At 43.7% G+C, this 23,287-nt stretch overlaps 1 protein-coding gene across 3 annotated transcripts; it reads right to left on the bottom strand.

Moving 5' to 3' along the window:
- Positions 1-2,928: 2,928 nt before the first annotated feature.
- SLC46A3 (solute carrier family 46 member 3) lies at positions 2,929-21,370 on the bottom strand. Of its 3 annotated transcripts, none has more exons than XM_055426322.2 (6): positions 20,911-21,365; positions 19,995-20,208; positions 13,325-14,195; positions 11,535-11,618; positions 6,147-6,303; positions 2,929-4,172 (listed from the first exon to the last, which is right to left on the bottom strand). In XM_055426322.2, exons 2-6 carry the CDS (start codon positions 20,181-20,183, stop codon positions 4,088-4,090), a joined length of 1,386 nt encoding a protein of 461 aa, XP_055282297.1. In that variant the 5' UTR covers positions 20,184-20,208; positions 20,911-21,365; the 3' UTR covers positions 2,929-4,087. The 3 variants fall into 3 exon arrangements, with proteins under 3 accessions (XP_055282297.1, XP_088698827.1, XP_088698828.1); XM_088842701.1 differs by lacking the exon at positions 20,911-21,365 and adding an exon at positions 20,695-20,811; XM_088842702.1 differs by lacking the exons at positions 2,929-4,172; positions 6,147-6,303 and adding an exon at positions 6,312-6,464 and having other exon boundaries at positions 20,911-21,370.
- Between the last annotated feature and the right edge of the window lie 1,917 nt (positions 21,371-23,287).

The raw sequence follows: 23,287 nt of genomic DNA on the forward strand, positions 1-23,287 counted from the left end.
ATGGAAAATTTCAGACACCTGAAAGTAGATAGAAAAATACAACATAATCTCATGTTTCCCTCATCTAACTTCCAGAATTTATCCTCGGCCAATTTTATTTCATCTGTATTTTTTACCCACTTTCCCCTCAAGATTATTTTGAAAGAAATTCCAGATATAATTTATAGGTGTAAATATTTCAGTCTATAAAGCTAAACATAACCACAATACTATCATTATCATACTTACGTTAACAATAATTCCTTACAGTTAAATATCAGTCAGTATTCAGATTTTCGAAGGTCCAAAAAGTTGTCATGATTTTTTTAAGCTGTTCTGTTTGAATCAGATCCAAGTAAGTTACACACATGTGATTGGCTCTTGTGTCGACTGTTTCATGATTTATGGATCCATTCCCCGTTTTTCTTTTTCTTGCTGTTTCTTGAAGAAACCAGGTTGTTCTCACGTTTCCCACAGTCTAGATTTTACTGTTTACATCTTTGCGGTGTAGATTACACATCCTTCTCAAGCCTGTATTTCCTGTGAATTGCTGGTTGAGTCCGTGAACTTGATCAGACTCTGGTTCCTCATTTTGGGGAAGATCCCCTTATCAGTGGTATGTTCTTCCATAAAAAGACATTAATGCCTGGACTTCCCTAGTGGTCCATTGTTGAAGACTGCACCCTCCCATAGCAAGGGGCCTGGGTTTGAACCCTGGTCAGGGAACTAAAGCTTGCATGCTGCAACTGAGAGCCCACATGCCACAGCTGAGACCTGGCACAGCCAGACACTGACGTTCGTACCCAACAGGCTCTCATTCTGTGATGTTTGGGGCCACTGATAGAATGCATAGATCCACTTATTTGTGAGGACCTGCAAAATGGCAATTCTAAATCTGTCATTCCTTCATTTTTTTTCAATCAGGATACTTCCTTTGAAGGGAACTTACTGTGACCTTCCGTTTGGTTACCCAAGGACAGAGTTGATAGAGGAAAGACAGGGAAAATGTGCTTTCTTCTTAATTTTATTTTTGTCCATTTTCAAAATAACAAGTTTTTGTTTTTGTAATACCCTGTCCAGAAACCAATTCATTTTTGTTGTTGCCGGGATCATGATGAAGGTGCATATTGTTTAGTCAGTGTTTGATTTGCTTTGGTTTGCTGGTTTGAACACAGAACACATTACCATTTTAGGAACTAAGACTGGCTTTCGAAGCCTCTCTCTTCCCTCAATAACATGAAAACTGAACACCTCCAGGGTCTGGCTTCAAAGGAAACGTAGGCAGGGTCAGCACCCAAATGCCATTTCTCTCAATTTTCCCACACACTGTGTAGGACTCGTCTGTCTTATTCTGTGTGTCTGGCATCCACTGCCACTTCCTGAGAGACTCTGAATTCTCTGTGTTGTGTTGTCTGGGGGAGGTGGTGCCTGTTGTCTCTCTGGAATGCTAGAAGGGTCCACCTTTCTGCTCCTGGTGCCTCCTGGAGACAGGCATGTGATCCGGGTCACCTGATCAAACCTCAGTCCTGCACTCGGCCTCCAGAGCGGCCAGGAGGGGACAGTGAGGCCACTCGCCACTGGTGGGGGCCGTGCCCTTCGCCCTTCGTGCAGCATGATGGGAGCTGTGTTGCTGTCACTTTATCTCGGGAGCCCCCCTGGTTCTTGGTTGTTTTCTGAGCCTCGTTTAGGCTTTTTATTGGAGCTGTGAGCTCCTGCTATCATTTCAGTAGATCCCTGTGTGCTTAAATAAACAGTGCAAGTTGACAAGTTGTTGCCTGCAGTTGGGATCTCTGGATGATTCAGTAATCGGCGTTAGACAGTTGGTCTTATAGGAAACACGTCTCCAGAGAACTGTGGGATTGGGGATGAATTATCTGACTGAGTGGGATTAGGCAGAGAGTCCAAGTAGGAAATTCAGCTGTCTCTGGCAGGCAGTTGTGAAATAGCTACCCCATCTGGTCACGTGAATTCATGTTGTGCAATTTACAGCAAGGTTCTAGGCAACCAGAATATGAACTAGTTAGGATGGTGGGGTGGCTGCTCCTGCCTGCAGTGGAAAGTTTAAAGCAAGTAAACACCACATTCAAGTCTCCAAACCAGCCTACTGAACCTAAAGAACATCATTTCTTATAGGTAGTGTGCATGTGTGTGTGTGCGCACACATACCTGTGTGCACTAAGTCATGTCTGACACGTCCAACTCTTTGCGACCCCCCCATGGACTGTAGCCACCAGGCTCCTCTGTCCATGGGATTCTCCAGGCAAGAATGCTGCAGTGGGTTGCCATTTCCTTCTCTAGGGGATCTTCCCGACCCAGGTATTGAACCCGGGTCTCCTGCATTGCAGACGGATTCTTTACTGTCTGAGCCACCATGAACATTATTGAATATTACTGAGGTATAATTTACTTTGCAGGGTTATTAAGAGGGTGAAATAAGTTGATATGGAAAGCACTTTGTAAAGTACTGTTGCTTTTATTTTGGTTTGGGAAGAGCACTGAACAGGAAGTAAAACAAAAATCAATCAATCAATCTGAGAATAGCCCAGAAGATGTTAGCTAAACCTAAAAGGAATAGTCTTGGAAATAAGAATTTCTAGTATTTAAAAAATATGAGTGTTATCTGCTGGTCAAGCAATCATTGATTATCCTACGGGGAAAAACTGTAAGCAGTGCTGTAAACAAGCCTCTATCTGCTTTGAAGAGATTACAGAGGAGTTAAATCATCTAGGTGTACTTCAGGACATATGTGTTATTACAGACGGAAACTTGGAAAATGGGAGATATTGAAGGACCCATGAAAGTGCCATAAACCAATTTAAAATGCATATGGGTTAGTGCATTTTTCAATTTCTTTGCAAGGCTGGCTTCATGACTACGCCATATCATTGGTTAATCTCATACCACCTTAAATATATAGCTTGAAATGATTTTTTACAAGTGAAAACAAAATTCTGCGATCACTGAATTCAACTTTTATTGAGGATATAATGAGAAATCAAACTGTCCCTGTCCTCAAGAGACTCATTTTGCAAGTAGGGGGACAAATTTTACAAGAAGAGGGAAGACACTTGGAGGGCAGTGCACACAGAGAGCTGGGGGAGCCCTGCGGGGACTAGGGGGCAGCAGCGGAGGCGGTGGGGCGATAAGAAAAGTTTGGAAGCCACGTGGAGGAAGCAGAAGCTTTGCCTTGGCTGAAACTTGATAGTTTCAATGGGAGGGAGGGAGGAAGGCCCAGTGGAACACTGAGTGCAGACAGGAGGCAGGAAAGCATGTGGTGTTTTCACCACGGAGGTCCCGGATACGAGTGTAAGGCAGTAGGAAATGGATTACTTTTCACAGAAATAAGGAATTAATATTGGCTCTAATATTGGAGCACTAATTAATTTGCATCATGATTGGCTGTCTACTTGTGTTTACATTTCTTTAGGAACTATTTGTATTCTTTTTTTCCAGTGTTATGGAAATATGATAATTGATTAAACAAATTAGGAAAAATGTAAACATATTCAGTAAAGTGCTTCTCTCTTGAGGATTTTGCGGCTACTGAAACCTCTGACTACCACTAACACCTTAACACCACTAACACCTTGATGAAACAAAGCATTACCCAAGTAGAGGAGAATTATAAAGGCTTGAAATGTCTATAGTTTTCCGATCAGTGACTGACTCATCATAATTTTCAACAGTTATGCCTTCAAAATCTTTGAGAGAGGTCAGAAATCCATTGTGCAGATGAAGAAACTGAAGCAAACAGGATTCTTCTTGGTCTCAATGTGACAGACCAGAGTACATCAGGGAGATTATTGCTTTTGATCGTACCAAATTTCTCAGACCGGTAAGTTTCTATTTGTTTTGTAAATCCCAAAGAGGAAGGTGTTTTGAGGTTTCTTCTTCTGTCTACTGGAAATATGTCACTTGATCTTCATAAAGTGCTCAGAGTGCTTGGTACTGTAAGAAGCTAGAGCAGGGACTCTTTCTCTGAGAGTTCAGAAGAAAGGACCGGCAGCATTGATTATTCATGAAGTCCTGATCGTGGAGCTAGTTTAGATCCTTCAGAAGTCAGAGCGTATGATATGTGTATTCGGATTGTTTTTTTAATCACAATTAATCATCTGTCCGAAGTGTCTTCGCTGGATTCTTCTTGTATTAGAAGGACATAGCTTCCCGAATTCCTGCTGACGTACTTGACAACACTGCCAAAGCAAATGAGACATTTAAAAACCTGTGATTAAGGCACTACATAAATAACCTGTGTTCTATCTTTTCTCTTGTTACATGATTTTTTAATAAATTATGCAAAGAAGGAGGGTACTGCTTATTTTGAATCTAGCAGAATTTTATGCATAGATTTCTGAAATATTAATAAAAAAAAACTACATGAGTTCTACCTCTTCCAGATTCCTAAGATGTCCATCTCCCACTGTCTACTCTGTGTAGTCCCCACAAAATATTATAAACTATTAGTGAAGTTCACGTTTAATGCCTATAACTGAAACTTGGACAGAAGACATCTGGACATAATTAAAATAGCAGGTAATTTTAATTTTAAAAATATTGAACAGATTTAAAAAATAAAACTCAGAAGACCATCTGCATTTACATTAGAAGCATTATTAAAAGGATAACAACCTTTTATCTCTCTGCACTAATTTTTCCAATGATAAAAGTAATATGTATCCACAACAGAATATTTCTAAATATAATGAAGAATAAAATTTAAATGAGCCATTATTCTGCTTCCCATGTAATACAGTTCTTATAAAAGTCATTTTTCACCATATGGATGCACCATCATTTATTTAACCAATTTCTATCGTCAGCCATTCTGGTCATTAAAATATCTTGCCATAATGAACTTTTTATATATAAATTACATTTTTGACATTGCTGATCATTTCCTTAGGGTAAGATTCTAAATGGAATCACTGGTTCAAATGCCATGAACTTTTTTTGGGAAACTTTTGATACATGTTCATGAATTGCTTTCCAAAAATGATAATGCGGGATAACACTCCTCCCAGCAAAAAACAAGGTTGCTGGTCTCATCAAGTACTCACTGGCTCAGCATGGAGTTTTAGTATTGCCAATTCAACAGGTGAATAGCCTCCTTCTAAAAAGGTATCTGGTAAGAATAGCTTTTCATCACAGTTACAGAGGATTGGGAAATAATACTGTCGTCCAGCCTCTACAGATCTGAGTGTCAGCGTTCCACTGAGAGAGCCGTGCCGAGGTCCTACTCGGAACAAGGTGCCTGCCCACCCTTGAAGGAGTGCGGACAGGCTCTGTTCTCCCTCCCTTATGGCCACAGCCCACGGCGCTCAGGGGGGCAAAGATCCCAGGCCCTGTGCCCCACCTTACACCCCCCTTTCCTGTTCTCAGCCGCGTGAGACGGGCAGGCCCAGCAAAGACCAGTTAAAGGGCTCTTGGCCCAAGGCTTGGGCCTCACAGAATGTGTTAAGTATACTTGCTCGTGCGTTTTCACAACCACTCACCTAGATGGCTTACACTTTTTGTTCATTGAAAGGCAGAGATTATTTCTCACGAGTCTGTGCCTCTGGTCATTTTATTCTATGTACTGTTCATAAATAGAATTCTGTACTTTGCATTTATTTGGATATTTACATTTAAAAAGGAAATCATTAAATAAGCCAGTCTCGGGAAAGGAAAGAGAATTCGTAATATCCGGTGCATTCTATCTACTCTTATCATTTACCAAGCATCTGTATTAAAGTATATCTTCTCAGAGCAATCTTTGACCTTCAGGGGATAATATACTATAGGAAATCATAGTTTGAATATATGTATATGGGAATATATATATTCTTACAATATATATGTGAATATATATATTTAGTATATATATGTATATTGAATATACATATTGATATATATTCTTAGACACTAATTTCCTCAGTTGTTCATTTAAAGACAAGGGGTAGCTTCTCCATCTAATCCAGTCTTTTTTCCTCCTAGTCCTAGAAGGCCATGCCACTATCTCTTTCTTCCTAAGTCTCCAAAATCATTGACAGATGTCATCGTGTCTAAAAGTTCTTCAGAAAAATACATTCTGAGGCAAAACTTCAACAGATCTATGTTATTGGTGAAGTCAGGAAATTTGTCCAATCCATCTAGCCTTTGATAAAAGGATAAAAAAAATAAAGACCTACCATAGACTGATGGCTGGAATTAGTAATAAAACAGTGGAGAGCAGAAAGACGAAGCCTTTATACCAAGCAACAGTGGCTGAATAAATTCCGTTGAAAGTAGAAACTGCAGTGATTCCGCCAAGTGTTTCTAAGAAAGCAAGACAAGCAAACATGGTGCCTGTTTGGGGTCGGGGTGTGGAGGGAAAGAGAGAAAAGGCTGTTACAAAATAACAAGCAAAAATAACACAGAAAATTGCAAACATGGGGGCGCTACCTGATGAAGGAGGCAGTCACCCATTTTGTGGGTGAAGAAATTGAGGTCAAGAGTTCTCCTTGGACCTGATGAGAGAGGAGCTGGAATCAGTACTTCCAGGATCCACGGGGCAAAGCTAAAAAGCACCGGCCGCTTAGGTGTGTGGAATCAGCTGTGTGTCTGCCCCGACCACAGCCTCAGACACAGAACCACCTGCCCCGGAGGTTCCAGGCTCCCCCTGCCACTCTTGGTCTCTGGGCTAATCTGTGACACAGCTGTGGGGCCGGGTGGCTCCCTGTGGGCAACATCCAGGTCAGGTCAGATCTGGCAAGAGTGACAGGCAAGGCAGAGAGACATAATCTAATCACATGTGCCTGCGTGCTAAGTCGCTTCAGTCGTGTCCGACTCTTTGTGACCCTATGGACCTTAGCCCTCCAGCCTCCTCTGTCCATGGGATTCTCCACACAAGAATACTGGAGTGGGTTGCCATGCCCTCCTCCAGGGGATCTTCCCAACCCAGGGATCTTACGTCTCCTGCATTGGCAAGCGGGTTCTTTACCACTAGCGCCACCTGGGAAGCCCTTGGGAATCTTATCATACGTTCTGCAATTTGAATTTGATCCCTTCCTCTAGAGTAACAAAATATCAGTTACATCAGTTTCCTGTTTGACTCGTCCAGTAACTACATCACTGCCCTGTGCTCTAGTGAAGGTTATGTCACAGGTTGTTATTTAGTGATTCTCTACAACATACTTTTCTGTCTTAACATGCTTACAACTGTCTCCCCTTGGAGGGGACTCTGCTGTCCTTCTCTGCTTCCCACACCCCGGGTATGGGAAAGGGCAGGCCTCGGAGCATTGCTCAAGAAGCCTGAAAATGGCTTTGGGGTCAGCTCAAGCTCACAGTCAGCGAAATGGTCCTTATTCCACAAGTTTTGAGTCCTGTCTGGAATCCAAGACCATGTTGACTGAAGAGTTAAACCTCCAAAAGACAGTTGAGCATCTTGACGCACTTTTCTTTCTCTTGGTCAAATTTCACATCACTGAGAACACCATGGCTGTTCTCAGCCCCTGGCTTCAGTGGTATAAGTTTCTGCAGTTTCTGCAGATCTTTCTTTCTTCTTTAAGCTGCTGTGTTTGTTCCCTACTTTGCTGAGTTTACTTTTCCATGATAAACTGTAATGCATTTTCCTTATGCTGCTGCTGCTGCTGCTAAGTCACTTCAGTCATGTCCGACTCTGTGCGACCCCACAGACGTCAGCCCACCAGGCTCCCCCGCCCCTGGGATTCTCCAGGCAAGAACACTGGAGTGGGTTGCCATTTCCCTCTCCAATGCATGAAGGTGACAGCGCTAATTATGTAAATGATTGTGCTTAACTGGACTGATAAAGAAGGAAAAAGCAAGCTTGAGGATCACCTTTCACAGCTGGATTATAGTTTATGTATCTAGCCTCTTGTTTTCCCCATGGTCTTGCTTTTTCAGACTGTGTATTGATTTTTGTTTGTTTAAATCTTCACTGTATTATACACATTCTGGTGTGTGTGTGTGTGTGTGTGTGTGTGTGTGTGTGTGCATGTGCGTGTGCGTGTGCGTGCGCGTGTGTGTGAAGTTGCTGCAGTAGTGTCCCACTCTTTGCAGCCCTATGGACTGTAGCCCGTCAGGCCCCTCTCCATGGGATTTTCCAGGCAAAAGTACTAGAGTGGGTTGCCATTTCTTTCCCTCTACAACATATTCTCATATATTGCTTCAGAGTCTTCATTGAACAACAGGACATGTGTTCATAAAACAAACCTCCCTCTGCAGAATGCTCAGTTATCAGAGATGTGTCTTCTTTTGCCCACAGTGAAAGTTCTGCCCATGTCAAGTGCACATTTGCTTTGTTCACTGCTGTGTCCCCAGGGTCTAGCCATGCTGGCACACGGTAGACATGTAATACATACTTGTCAAGTGATTGAATAAAAGCTTCTTCATTCAAGGGCACAGTTATCCATCATCATGGAGCATATGGACTTGGTGCCTCCATGATAACACAAGATTATACAGAATATTATGATATTTGTGATAATACAGGAAGTCAGTTTAATTGGAAACAAGGTCTCCTAGTTCTCTAACTGCAGCATTGTTTCATTTTATTTCTGATTCCTTGCTAAAGCCAGGGATGGTGCCATGGTGCTAATCCTATTACACAGCGGCTTGAGTCTTTTTTTGTCAGAAACTCGGTCAGGCTGTGCAAACAACAACTACCCTCTCAGGAAATAGCTCTTGCTTCTTGCTGCAACTCCCTGAGTAGTACAACTTGTTTAACAGTTACCAAAGATAAACTGATTGAATAAAAGCGCAATGGAGTTTATTTTCTGAACTTAAAAAAAATCCAATAGATGTCAAAACTCAATTCTGTTTGTTTTTACTAGGTCCCATATATTAAAGTGGCTCAGCTGGTAGAGAATCCACCTGCAACGTGGGAGACCTGAGTTTGATCCCTGGGTTGGGAAGATCCCCTAGAGAAGGGGAGGCTACCCACTCCGGTATTCTGGCCTGGAGAGTTCCGTGGACTGTATAGTCCATGGGGTCACAAAAAGTTGGACATGACTGAGCGACTTTCACTTTCACGTATTAATAGAATTTCAAGGAGTACACAGATGACAAACTAAGAGGGAGTCCAGGGTGCTCTAGTGATGAATGTCATAGCTGTATGGAGCACAGAGATTTCAAAATAATTAGCAAAAGTCAGTTTCCTCCTCTTTTTTACATAAGGTATTATATATTATTCTCTTTCAGGGAGAAGCACCTGAAAACCTTTGCAGCACTTCCCTTCTCAGATTCTTTTAAGGTGCCTAATGTTTTCACAAAAATATCCATTTTTAGAAGTAATGAAGGATGGAAGTACATTCACTTTTATACATTTCAATACCACCAGAAGGATTTCTTCATTTGCAGTTAAGAACAAAATGACTCTACTATCCTGGAGCAATGGAATCACAATGGAATTGACAAAGTTATTTCAACTCACAATAAGACATGCCAAAATGCAAACTACACATTTTGAAATGTCACTGTATTTAATAACATGAAACCACTTCTTAAAAGAGTTGATAAATAAACCAAGCTAAACTAAACCAAAGTAAATAATACATTCTGACAAGTCTATTGTAGTTCTAAGTCAAAGCAGGTTGATATTCCTTTTTGTTTCCTGAACAGCTTTATTGAGATATAATTCACATAATATAAAACTCACCCTTTTAAACTGTACAGTTCAGTGGTTCTTCCTATGTTCACAGAAACTGGGCAATCATCACCACCGTCTAATTTTAGGCCACTTTCATCTCCCCAAAAGACTCTTTGTGCCCATTAGTGGTCACTCCCTTTTCTCTAGTCTGTGGGGAAGCACTGGTGGAATCTCTATCTCCATGAATTTGCCTATTCTGGAAATTTTGTGTAAAATGGAATCATATTGATCACCGAAGAATTGATGCTTTTGAACTGTGGTGCTGGAGAAGACTCTTGAGAGTCCCTTGAACTGCAAGGAGATCCAACCAGTCCATTCTAAAGGAGATCAGTCCTGGGTGTTCATTGGAAGGACTGATGCTAAAGCTGAAACTCCAATACTTTGGCCACCTCATGCGACGAGTTGACTCACTGGAAAAGACTCTGATGCTGGGAGGGATTGGGGGCAGGAGGAGAAGGGGACGATAGAGAATGAGATGGCTGGATGGCATCACCGACTCGATGGACATGAGTTTGAGTGAACTCTGGGAGCTGGTGATGGACAGGGAGGCCTGGCGTGCTGTGATTCATGGGGTCACAAAAAGTCTCACACAACTAAACGACTGAACTGAAATGATGTGGCCTTTTGTGACCAGCTTCTTTCATTTAGCATAATGAATTCAAGGTTCATTCCTGTTGTAGTGTGTATCATGACTTCATTTCTTTTTATTGTAAAGTCATATTCCATAGGGCAGACACATCTCATTCTGCTTATGTATTCACCAATTCATGGACATTTGCATTGTTTGTGCTTCTTGGCTATTATAAATAATCCTGCTATGAACATTTGTGTGCAAGATTATGTGTGGACATATGTTTTCATTTCTCTTCAGTGTATACCTGGGAATGGAATTGCTGAGTCATACAGTAACTCTAATTAACTTTATCAGGAGCTATCAAACTGTTTTGTTAAATGGCCACATCATTTTAGATGATTTTCTCACCAGCAGTGCATGAGGGTTCCAACTTCTCCACATCCTCATCAACACTTCTTATGGTCTGACTTTTTCATTTCACCCATCCCAATGGGTCTCAGTGTGGTTCTGATTTGCATTTCCCAGATGGTTGATCATTTTTCATGTGTTTGTTGGCGATTTGTACATCTTCTCTGTAGATAGTAGTTCAAATCCTTCGCCCATTTCTTAACTGGATCGTCTTTTTATTGTTGAGTTTTAGTATATTTTGGACACAAGTTCCTTATCAGACATATGATTTGCAAGTATCAATATATTTTCCCATTCAGTGGGTGATCCTTTCACTTTCCCTTTTTTTTTTCTCTCTCTCTTTCCTTTTTATTTTTTAAAGTATGGAAGTATGGTAAAAACATTTACAGGAGACTTGGAAAATACAGAACAAAGTTACACATTCTTTTCATCTTCCTGATGGTGTCCTTTGAAGCATGAAAGTTTTTAATTTGGAAAAAGTCTAATTTATCTGTCTTATTGTTATTGTGCTTTTGGTGTTGTATCTAAGAAACCATTACATAATTCAAGGAAGCAGCTAGGTATTTACATACTGTAGTTTTTATATTCCTAAGTGATTTTCCAATTACTCTGCATCACACAATCAACAAACATCTGTGTGAATATACAGCTAAATCTGACACATGGGAAACAATCAAGAAATATATCTTTAAATTTATTGAATTATGCAATCTTTTGTAGTGGGGCACGGTGTGTCCAGAGCAAGCCCTCCGCAGCCCCAGGCCCTGGGCAGGGGCTCCCTTGCCTGAATATCAGCTCTTCCTAACACAGACCTTACCACTTGATTCAAAAGGAGTGTTATGCAGAAAAGGGGTTGAGAATATTCTGAAGACTCAACACTGATCGTACACAGCTATAAGGTGGTACAGATTATAGAGTCATTCTGTTCCTTAAGCAAATTAGACTCACCTTGCTCAGTAGAACGAACCACTTTTGATATCATGGACCGTAGAACAGAGAGCGGCATGACAGTGAAGAGAAACGGCAGCCTGACTGTGAGAGGAAGAGACAACAATTAACTGGCTCCATCGGAAAACTCAGGGTCAGTTTTAAGCCTGAAACACTTTCCCTCTAAATAGTTCCTTTTCTCTAAGCATCCTGTATCATTGCTTTTAATAACTGAATTAATTAATGGAAGAATTCTGCTTAATGAAGGAAGATTGACAATGGACAGGTCAGTTTAAGAAGAGTTTACTTTCTGCAGATGTAGAAAACAAACTTAGGGTTCCTGGGGGTAAGGGGAGAGAAGAAGGACGAATTGGGAGATTGGGACTGACACATACACACTATTAGATATAAAATAGATAACTCATAAGGACCTACTATAGAGCACAGGGAACTCTACTCAACACTCTGTAATGGCCTATATGGGAGAAGAATCTAAAAAAAGAGTGGGTATATGTATGTATTTGTATCACAGATTCACAATAAGCTTTTCGTTTGTTAATAAGTTTTTTGTATGTTTTCTGGTTTTGCTCTTTCAGACTCAGCATTTTTTAGTGCTAGCATTCTTTTATTGATCTGCTTATTGGCAAACTGGTTCTTTCTCTTCTCGGTTGTTCATCTTTGTGGCTGAAAAATTTCAGGAACGCAAATTGCCTCTGTTCTTAAATTCTGACCCTTAAGAGTCAGCAGCATTTTTCATTATAAAAGTTAAGATATTACATTTGCAGATCACTGTAAAGTTCTCACATATATTAACTGACTTTGACCTTGGCAATTCCAAGGGAGACGGGGAGAGGGACCTGTCCTTTTCTGAACTCTTGGCATGGTGCTAAGTGATTTACAGTTATCTCTTCTAATATTCGTGACAATCCTCTGAATCAAGCACCATGATGCCCATCTTAGATATTAAAAAGTAAGGGCTCAGAGGAGCTCAGTAACTAGCCTAAGATCCCCGGGCTCTGCAGATGGAAATGAAGCCCAATTCTCCTTGGTCATCCTGCCTCCCTGCAGGGTTCCATTCTGTTCCACTGCTCAGGCAAGTCCGACTCTTTGCGACCCCGTGGACTGTAGCCTACCAGGCTTCTCCGTAGCAAGATGTTAATACTGCCTTTGTAGAAAAAGACTAAATGGACCTCTCTTGAGGTCTCACTTTACAGATCCTTTAACCTTTGCAAGTGCAGTATTTTCACTCAAGCCTTACAAAAACCACTGATGGGGTGCAGGTAGTTAAGGAAACTTGCCAGAATGTGATTCATCAAAACTCAATTCATGAAATGACCAATTTGTGAAATTTCAATTTGCAAAGTCTTCTTGAATACATCCAGACGAGATCGGGCATGTTCAGGGTGGTATGGTCATAGGCTTGAATATATTCAATAAATATTTTTCTTATAAACCTTTTGAGCATCCTTTACATAATAGTCTTTTTTTTTTTTTAATCTAAAGTAGCCTTCTTAGTAGCGCTTTAAGAAATATTTAAGCTGGTGAATGTTATATTGAAGAACTGATTCACAAGAAGAAGTTTCCTCAAGACAATTTTTGGGCAAGTATGCAAATTTAGAAAATTGTGGTTATTAAAAAAATTTAAGTCAGTTGTTTTTCAGCTTCTGGCAAATTTGCTTTTAACAAATTACCTTTAATTAAACTAGAAACCATTAAATAGAGAATTTTGTATTAAAGTTTCTCAACCATCAGACTGCATTCATTTTATATAAACATCAAATACAAAATTCTAGGATATACTTGTAACTTACCTAAAAACATCATCAATGTTGTTCTGGCAAAAGCAGTCATAGCCATGCCCACCATGGTGGTAAAAGTTCCTATGAAGGCCATGTGAATATCTTCCATACAGTAAGAAAAAAGCCATATTCCTAGGAAACTGCTGAAAAAAGTGACACTACCCAAAGCTGATCCATAACCTATTAAAACTTCATCCCAGCAGAGCGGTGAATCCAGTTCATAAAGGACAAAAATGGGGGAAACACCAATGGTCACGAAAAAGTAAGTGATCATCGTGAAAAGCAACAAATAGCACAAAGACCGCTGCTCACCAGAAGCATTTTTAAAAAGCAGGTACGTTCGGTGAAATAGGTTTTTAAAGGCTTCAGTCCACGACACAGAAATATTCTGAGATGAAGACTCTTTCATTGAATCCTCAAGAAAAAATAAAATATAAATCAAGTTCACAGAAAGAGCCATGGTAACAATTAAAAAGGACCACACAAAACCTAACCCTCTAATAAAATAGCCAGAAGACAATCCTGTTAATCCACTAACAACTCCAAACAGGAAGTCAATTATGGCAATTCGAATCGTTCTTTGTTTCTTTTCTTTACATTGATCAACTATGTAGGCAAAAGAGGCTCCCAGAAGTGTGGTGTAATTGCCAAAAAGGGCACCGATGAAGGCAGATGCAATCAGAAGCTGGATTGGAAGTGCCAAATAGGAGAGCAGACAGAGCCAAGCACTGTTTGCAAGAGCGCCGACAGAAGACAAGATCAGAGGGAACTTCCTTCCTCCACGGTCACTGTGCGACAGAAACACGAACGTAGACACGAGACCAGGGATTAACCCACTTATGTCCATCTGCAGGTTAAAAAGAGACACCTTTTTCTGGACTTCCTGCAAAGAAAAAGAAGACAAAGCGTTTACAGAGGTTTTTACAATGTGCCTGAAAATATTTTGGTATAGACTTTTGAAAAATCAAGCAAGAGCTGGTAAGTCAGGGATGGGGAACTTATAGTGCATGAGTTTTTTGTTTTGTTTTTTAAAAATATTTATTTATTTGGTTGCCCTGGGTCTTAGTTGTAGCAAGCTGAATCTTTGATCTTTGTTGCACCACGTGAACTCTTAGTTGCAGGTCCCCCAGCATTGGGCAAGAAGTCTCAGCCACTGGACCACCAGGGAAGCTCTCAACTTAAATCTTTATCCAGTTCACAATGCAAAGATCAAGAACTGATATAATCATCAATGCTCAGTCCAAATGTTCAAGTACCACAGTGGAGACGTTGACCCATAAAAATAAAATGTGTGTACTGGTGTATGTCTGACTCATATCAAGGATCCACAGAGCCCAAGGCCTCAGGACTGGCCATGTAATGACTTCTCTTTCTTCTGTGGACTTCCCTGATAGCTCAGTTGGTAAAGAATCTGCCTGCAATGCAGAAGGCCCCAGTTCAATTCCTGGGTTGGTAATATCCCCTGCAGAAGGGATGGGCTACCCACTTCAGTACTCTTGGGCTTCCCTTGTGGCTCAGCTGGTAAAAAAATCCACCTGCAATACGGGAGGCCTGGGTTCAATCCCTGGGTTGGGAAGATCCCCTAGAGAGGGAAAGGTTGCCTACTTCAATATTTTGGTCTGAAGAATTCCATGGACTTGGGTCACAAAGAGTCGGACACAACTGAGCAAATTTCATTTTCTTTCACTTTCTTCTGTGGACAGTTTGTACTAAGAGAGCACGTTCATGATACATCTTTCTTCTGTGGACAGTTTGTACTAAGAGAGCACGTTCATGATACATCTTTCTGTCTACACCAAGGGGATGAATATCACATGTAAGTGTCATATTTGACAGACTTTTATTTAGGTAGAGCTCAGTTGTCCTTTTTACATGTGTCTCCACAAGTATTCCTTTATTCACTAAAAATTAAGATAAAATCCAAAGAAGAGTTCTGTATTGACTAAAGATGGTAGTGTGCCATGAACTAAGCAGTGAGATAAACTCTGCTTTCCTAAGGCCTGACTCAACTATGAGCACACAGATTGGTGGACACAACCATCATTGACTAGTTATTTAATGTACAGAACTTGGGGTGATTTAAAAGCATTGTCTTCTTGCCTCTTCTCTGTATTTTCCAAACTTTATATTAAGGCTGGGTGCCATTTTTATAATGGTGATGACTAAACTCAGCTTAAAGGCTTGCCACATGGCACTAGTGGTAAAGAACCCGCTTGCCCTTATGTCTCATCGGCAAGGCATAATCAGAAACAGGTTCAGTCCCAGGGTCAGGAAGATCCCCTGGAGGAAGGCACGGCAACCCACTCCAGTGTTCTTGTGTGCAGAATCCCATGCACAGAGGAGCCCGGCAGGCTACAGTCCACGGGGTTGCAGAGTTGGACACAACTGAAGTGTTTTAGCACACATGCAAACTCATTTAAAAAAATCCATTCATGTCATATTTAGAAGGCACCCTAAAAAAGACTGATGAACCACAAAAATATCAGATACTGAATTAATTGTTAAATAGTGAGCCTATTTTTATATATTTATACAATTCAAGCCATTCTTCATTGCCAAAACTTGAGTCATCTCTGCTTCTAACCTTTCCCTTCGTCCATGTCCCCCAGCACAGTCTATGCTGCCCCTCCACCCCTCCGCCCCCCTGCCCCGTCTTTCTCATGCCTTCATCTTCTTGATGGTCCCATAGTTGCCAGGTAACAACTCCCATTGGTTTTCCTTTCCACCACTCTGGCATCTCACTGGTCTCTCTACTCAGTTCACGTGTAACACTAGTCTTATCACTTTGCAGATCACAGACACGGATGCTGGGCACGTGGAGCACACTGTCGGTGTGTCTCTCACCCCTCAAAGCTGCAGTGTCTCCCCGGCCTGCCTGAGAAAGTCCACGCTCCTTAGCCTGGTCCCCGAGGTCCCCGCGATGTGCCCTGGCCTCACTCCTCTGCATCATGCCCACTCACTCCCAGTACAGTCTATTTCCAGGCACCATCCACAGTCAGTCCTGCTAGGATTTCCCTGAAATTCCCAAACCCATGTCATCACTCCTCCTTCCGAAGTTTCTCACACAACAGTTATCATCCCCTAGCTGTACTTTCTGTTTAACGATTAAGAGCTTGAGCTCTGGAGTCAGAGGAACCTGGATTCCATCCAGTCAGTTCTGTACACAGCAGTTTTGGGTGATCTTTATGGCTGATTTGAGTTGTAGTATACAACATTGTAAAAAACAAAAAATAAAAAAATTTTTAATTAAACAGAAGGACAGAAGACAGTCCTGTTAATCCACTGACAATTCCAAACAGGAAGTCAATTATGGCAATTCGAATCGTTCTTTCTTACTTTTCTTAACTTTGATCAACTATGGAGGCAAAAGGGACTCCTGAAAGTGTGGTGGAATTGCTAAAAAGTGCACCAATGAAGGTAGACGCACATCAGCTCACGTCACTCCTCTCATCATGAGCACGTCAGCTCATGTCACAGCCCCTCAATGACTTTCCTTCCACCGGAGTAAATGCAAACTCCTTGTGGGTGGTGGTGGGGGGCGGAGGGCAGCCCCCCAGCACAGATTCTGCAAACCTCCAGGCTACTTGCTGTTCTCTCCACCTGATTAATCAGCACACAGCTTACTTCCTTAATTCAGAACCACCTCCTCAGAGAGGCCTTCCCTGACCATCACTCCAACTAAAGCAATCCTACTGACCCCCTCCCAACGCTCCAGCCCCTCATCCTGCCATTTTTCTCCCTAGAGACTCACCACTCCTTGACAGGACATGATATGTTACTCTATGTGAGCATTGCATGACCTCCCTACTCCAACCGAAGCTCCCAGAGCAGGTATGGAACCTTGTTCTTTCACCACAGCATCACCGGCTCCAGGAACAGGGCCTCCAGGTACTCAATAGACAGATGGATGACACGAATGAACCATCAAGGAGAACAGGCGTTTGTAACTTGCTGTGTGTGAACCTGACCAAATTACTGAACTCCAGAGCTTCTTCATCTGACAAGAGGGAATGTCAACAGTCCCAACCTCGCAGGCTGCCAGGAGACTTAAAATTAAATATAAGGTGCTCCGCACAGGGCCCTCGTACAGTCAGTGCTAAATCACTCTTGCCCCTTTTATATCTATACTAGAATAAATTTCTTGAGCGCATCTTGGTACCTCCTACAGACATAGGAGCCATCAAGTAAGTATTTATTGAATCAACAAACAAGTGAAACAGTTATCTTTTAATCAACTCCTCAACAAGATGTTCCAGTTTGGGGTTCTCCTCCCTTTTCCACGCCTCCTTCTGTGTCCTGCTCTCCTCTCCCTTCTATCCACTGTCATTCCGACCCAGCCTTTTACACAGACTGCTCTCATCTGCAACCCATGTTTTGAAATGCAGATTTTAACAAAGCAAACTCAAAGCATCTGTCAACCCTAAATGCTGAGACAAGAAATCCTTGTGTGTCTGTATGTTTTAAACTCTGGAGAATTATAATTATATGTCATACAAGGGTAGATGATAGAAATCACAGTGAAAAAAATGCTATTTCCTATACAAGATGGAACAGAATAACAATGTGCTGAGACAGAAGAAATTAAGGAAAGGACTGTCAGTTTTAAGGAAGTCACAATTTCATAGACTAAAATGTATATATTAATTTCAGTTGAGTAGAAAATATTCCTTATCTGCTGGTAACAAGGGACTCTGTTAGTTGTTAAAAGGTTTATACACAAATTCTTGGGCGAGAACAATTTCATGATCTGCTGGGTAACCTGAAATTGTCCCCTCCAAGTTTAGAGGTTTGTCTCTTATTTTTAGGGGTGTAAGAGCAGTCCGCAAATCTCTCAACTTGCATGTGGCCAGAGCACACCTAGGGAGCTGGGCACTGAGACAGCCACTCAGGAAACGGCAACATGTGTTTTTGGATTTAAAGAGGGGAGAATATTCTCTGAAAAGCTGAACAGGGCCAGGGAGGGGGCCAGAAGGAAGTGCTCTTGGGTCCTAAGGTGGAGGCGGTGAGGAGGTTGCCACACCCCATCCCAGTTATGGGCGGGGTGGTATCCAGTTCCCCAACTTGAGAAAAAGCACCTGAAGCTCCAGTGCACTGACTGTAAACCAGTAAACTGTAAACCGAAGGCATCCAGGGCAGTGGGCTCTCCTAACTATTAATTCAATGAAACCACAGTCAGTCAGTGAAAAAGTTTGGCAAAAATCTTCAAAATGAGACCACTGCTCCAGGCAGCAAGGGGCTTTCAGCAGCTGGGCCAGGCGGGAAGTGGGGCCAGTATTCATGACCACACAGTCACAGACGTCACTGCGGCAGCTGCACCAAGGCCTGTCTGCCCTCAGCTGGAGGGTGAGGGCAGAAGACTTCTCAGACACTCGAGTCCTCTCCTCCTCCATCCCCCGCTCTGCTCCCAGGGCTCCGGTGAAGGAACACACAGAACCAAATGCAGAGATTGATGAGTTTCTGGAAACTTCTCACTCCCTGGCAATGACATCCATGTAACAGGAAACATTCTTTTTTGTTTGTTTGTTGGCCTTGGCATGTGGAACTTCCACGACCAGGGATCGAACCTGTGGCCCCCACAGTGAAAAACACAGAATCTTAACCACTGGACCACCAGGGAAGTCCAAAGAAACATTCTTGAAGGGAGACAAAACCAAGAGAGAGACCCTTGGGCCTTCTGTTTGTATGACCTCCATCTAGGCCAGAAATTTGATATCCACATGGCTGTTCGGAAATAATCTCTTTTTCTCTGAGGGTGCAGGTGACCCAGAGTCCTTTGACGGTTTTTTCCTCCTTTGACTGTGGAGGCAGCACCACTCTTTTGTCTCTCTTCCCAAGCAGAAGAATTCAAAACTCCTAAGTGTGGTTGTTTTTCAGGCATTGTTGCTGGGGGCGGGGTGGGACAGGGAATTTCCCAATCTGGCTGCTCTCTCCTTTGCATTTGGACATTGGCAGACTGTTAAGAACTGCCTAAGGGAGCAGGAGACTGGCGGTGTCCCTCCTGGGGGTGGAGGGTGGACGGGGAGAAGGACAGGCTCTGTGGTATCTGGCGGAACATTTTCATTGCCCTCAGAGCACAAGTGGGTGCTCTCCACCCCCCACAACCCCATATGGACACTCCCCAGCATTTGGGGGGGGGTCAAAGTTGATTTGATAACACCAAATGGTGGATGGCACATGCCACCCATACCCCATGATGGACACTGGCCCCGGGGCCCACAGTCTTCAGGGATGGGCTACGTTCTGGGGTCACCAAAAACTGGGCCAGGTGGGCAGTGGAAAGAGGCAGGGGGCAGGGGGCAAGGGAAAGGTAGGACCCACGTTTCACTCCACCTGTGTCCACCGAGCACTCATTCCAGCCTGCCCTGCCCGACTTTCAGGCTTTCTGTGGGGAAGGAGGAGAGACAGCGACATAGGCGAGGAGACTGAATTGAGATCTTCTGAGAGAAAGAAGCGCCAGAATCACAAGAGAAGAAAGGGGTTTTAAGGAGAAGAGGCAGATTAGAGGTGTCAGGGAGCTTCAAACAGAAAGAGAACTGAATAAAGGCTCTTGCTTTGGGACTTTGCGGTTTTAGGGTGACCCTTCAGAGATCAATGTATGATGAGAGCAGTATCCTCCTTCCTTTTAAACCCCGCTGCACATTCCTCTTTTATAATACACTTTAGGGCTATTTTCATGTCTTACCTCCTGGAATGCAAAAATTGGGCTGCTTTTGTTCTTTGCACACTCAGAAGTATTGCTCTCAAGTGCAATGCTGTAGTTGCCCGTTTCCTCCCATATCCTCCTGTACACATACTGTGTCGTCAAGGGGCTGTTCAGAGTCAGAGCGAATACACTAAGGCAAATGACAGGTTCTACAAATGGAATCTTCATCTTGCTTGGGTAGAGAGCTGGAGTTCTGTTAAAGAGAAAAGGAGAGAATCAGCTGCACTCTTATCAGATAGGCTAGGTTTTCAACGATGGGGAAGTTAGGAGCATTTTGTGGAGTAAACAAGCACATGAGGGAACAGAAAGCAGTGAGCACTTCGGAGGAAAATAACTTTTCCGGCACTCAGTAAACCCAAGACTGTCATACTTCCCATTTTTAAGAGTTGGACCTTTAAGGACTCAAGGGACCTTTAAGGACCTTTAAGTATGTTAGTCACTCAGCCCCATCCGACTCTTCGTGACCCCATGGACTGTAGCCCTCCAGGTACCTCTGTCCATGGGATTTCCCAGGCAAGAGTACTGGAGTGGGTTGCCATTCCCTGCTCCAGGGGATCTTCTTGACCCAGGGATTGAACCTGGGTCTCCTGTATCCGCAGGCTGATTCTTTACCATCTGAGCCACCAGGAAAGCCCAAGGACCCTTAAGAAGATTCTTTAAAATAGTCTTAATAAGTTACCTCCCACTTGGGCAATCCAGTGATCACACTATAACTCCCACGTTGTATACTGCCAGCTGATTTTCATAAAGGAAACAGTGAGGTTGCTCTTGGGACACGACAGTTACGTAACTGTTTATTATTGCTTTGGCTGCTGGTGAACAGCGGGCAGGAAGGGGGCCTTTAAAGAAGCAGCTCTGAGTTGTAATAAGGGGTTGTTCCTTTTGTTTAACTCACCCCACGGTCACGATCTTCCTGCCAGGCTGCTGGGCGCGGGTCTGACCATTGTCGGGGTCCGGAGTCTTGGGGGGCTGTCTCCTTTTGGGGGGGCCTGCCTGCAGCGCCTCCTGGGCAGCAGGTGCGCACGGAGGCTGGGTCTGCGCCGCCGCGCGGGGGCGGGAAGGGGAAAGAAAGTCCGTTGAATTCGACCAAATGCACCTGCTCGAGAAACCTCAAGCCCTTATTTTAAAGCAAACCAAGAAAGCGCCCTTCCGCGTCCCAGGGGACAAGCGCGACAGTCCACCGCGCAGCCCTCGCTCGGCTCCGGCGCGGCCCTGCGTACGATCTCGGCCCAGCGGGTCCCGGGGCCTGCGCGGGGCAGCCGTTCCTGCGACCCCGGCCGGCAGTCCCTGAGTCCCCAGCCCGGCCTGCGCTCGCGGTGACTCAGCGGCGCCGCCCGCCCCGGGGACGCGCCTCTGGGGTGCTAGTCCCTCCCCGCGCCCCGCCGCCGGGGCTGGCACTGTCCTGATTTCATGCGATTGGGCCCCGTGGCCAGCGCCCCCGCGGCGATTGGTCCGCTCCGACGCCACTCTCGAGCTCCCGCCCCCAGAGGCCCGCCCACCCCCGCGGATCCCTCTCTACTCCCTGCAGCCCCCAGCAAGTTCAAGAACTGCGGGTAGAGAGCATTTCTGCGACCGAATAGCGCTTTTCACGGGAGCACACAGGAGATCGGTTGCAGAAGTGACATTCTCGAGTGCAACATCCCCCCCCCCCGACCCCAGCAGCTCAGTGGGTTGGGCAAGTGCCCTGGAAAATGCGGAAGAGGGGCACCGGGTAGGGGTGCCCCTGGAGGGTGCAGGAGAGAGAGTGCTCCAAGCAAAGTTAGGTCGGTCGAGAGTGTGGTCGCTGACTCTTCCTGGTGGTACGACCTTGAGCTAATTATTTCTTCTTTGTGAGCTTCCATTTATCTGTCAAGTGAACAGAACAGTCTCACAGGATCGTATTACTGAAACCCTTGAGGTGGACACAGAGCATAACCCTGGAGCAAAGCGGGAATTGCACTTTCCCTCCAGCGAATCGTCAGGAACACCCCTGAAGATGAAGGAGCTGGATTTATTACTTGTAAGGGGGAGGGATGCATACTCAGGAGACCAGGGAGGATCATAAGCTGTCTTTTCCAGGGCAGAGGTCTCCAGGAAAGAAGTGTTCTGGAATGGAGGGAGAACCAGGGTAAACTGTCTGGGCGACCCGGATCAACCTATTTAAAACCAGACTCACTAAACAGCTTGACTCATAGACCACAGAAACCTCCTAGTCTGGGCTCCTGACTTTACCCCTAAGAAAACTGAAACCATAGCAACTGTGTTATTTGTCAATGACAAATTGGCACTTGTCGCCTACCTCTATAAGGGTTGAATCATCTGTTGCTGCAGCTTCTGACCTTCAACATCCCCTGAAGGAGTTCAAAGTGGAGAGAAATGAGGCACTCTGTGCTGGGGGTGGGAGTGGCTGCTGGCAAGACAGGTCTTCAGATAGTTAGATATTTTTAGGAGAAGACTTTTATGAGCCCAATTCTTATATCTCCTCTTATCTAGAAAAGGACTAAAATCCATGATGACTGTACCTCATGACTAGCAGAAACGTTCTGGGAAAATATGTGCTTAATGGCCTGTGCATGCATGCATGCTCAGTCACTTCAGTCATGTCTGACTCTTTGGGACCCCACGGACTGTAGCCTGACAAGCTCCTCTGTCTGTGGGATTCTCCAGGCAAGAATACTGGAGTGGGTAGCCTTTCCCTTCTCCAGGGGAATCTTTCCCACCCAGGGATGGAACCTCAAATAACACATATACTGTCCTTCCTCCCTACCTCTTTGAAGCATTTTCTCAGAGATATCTGAGGTGCTGCCTCCTGGGCTGCAGTCCTCATTTTGCCCCCCAAAAAACTTAACTCAAAACTCTCACATTGTGCTTTTTTTTTTTTAAAGTCGACATATTCTTCCTGGAACATATTAGTTGCCGTCTTCTAGTCATCTGCTCAGAGAGATAAGAAAAGGACTCTAGTTGGAATCCAGGCCCTACTACTGCTCATCTTTCTTCCTTCATTTTCCTGATAGAAAATGAGTGGAGTTTTTAAGGGAGGGGGAGTGGTTAAGAAGGCAATTTGGAAGTTAAAAAAAGCGACGTATTTTCTTTTTAAAAATTTACTTATTCATTTTATTTTTGATTGCCCTGGGTCTTCAGTGCTGCACAAGGGCTTTCTCTGCTGCTGCTGCTAAGTCGCTTCAGTCGTGTCCAACTCTGTGTGACCCCATAGACGGCAGCCCACCAGGCTCCCCTGTCCGTGGGATTCTCCAGGCAAGAACACTGGAGTGGGTTGCCATTTCCTTCTCCAA

This window comes from Moschus berezovskii, chromosome 13 (genome assembly GCF_049115385.1).
Source record: "Moschus berezovskii isolate FMDL1 chromosome 13, NW_MosBer_1.0, whole genome shotgun sequence".
Lineage (NCBI taxonomy): Eukaryota > Metazoa > Chordata > Mammalia > Artiodactyla > Moschidae > Moschus > Moschus berezovskii.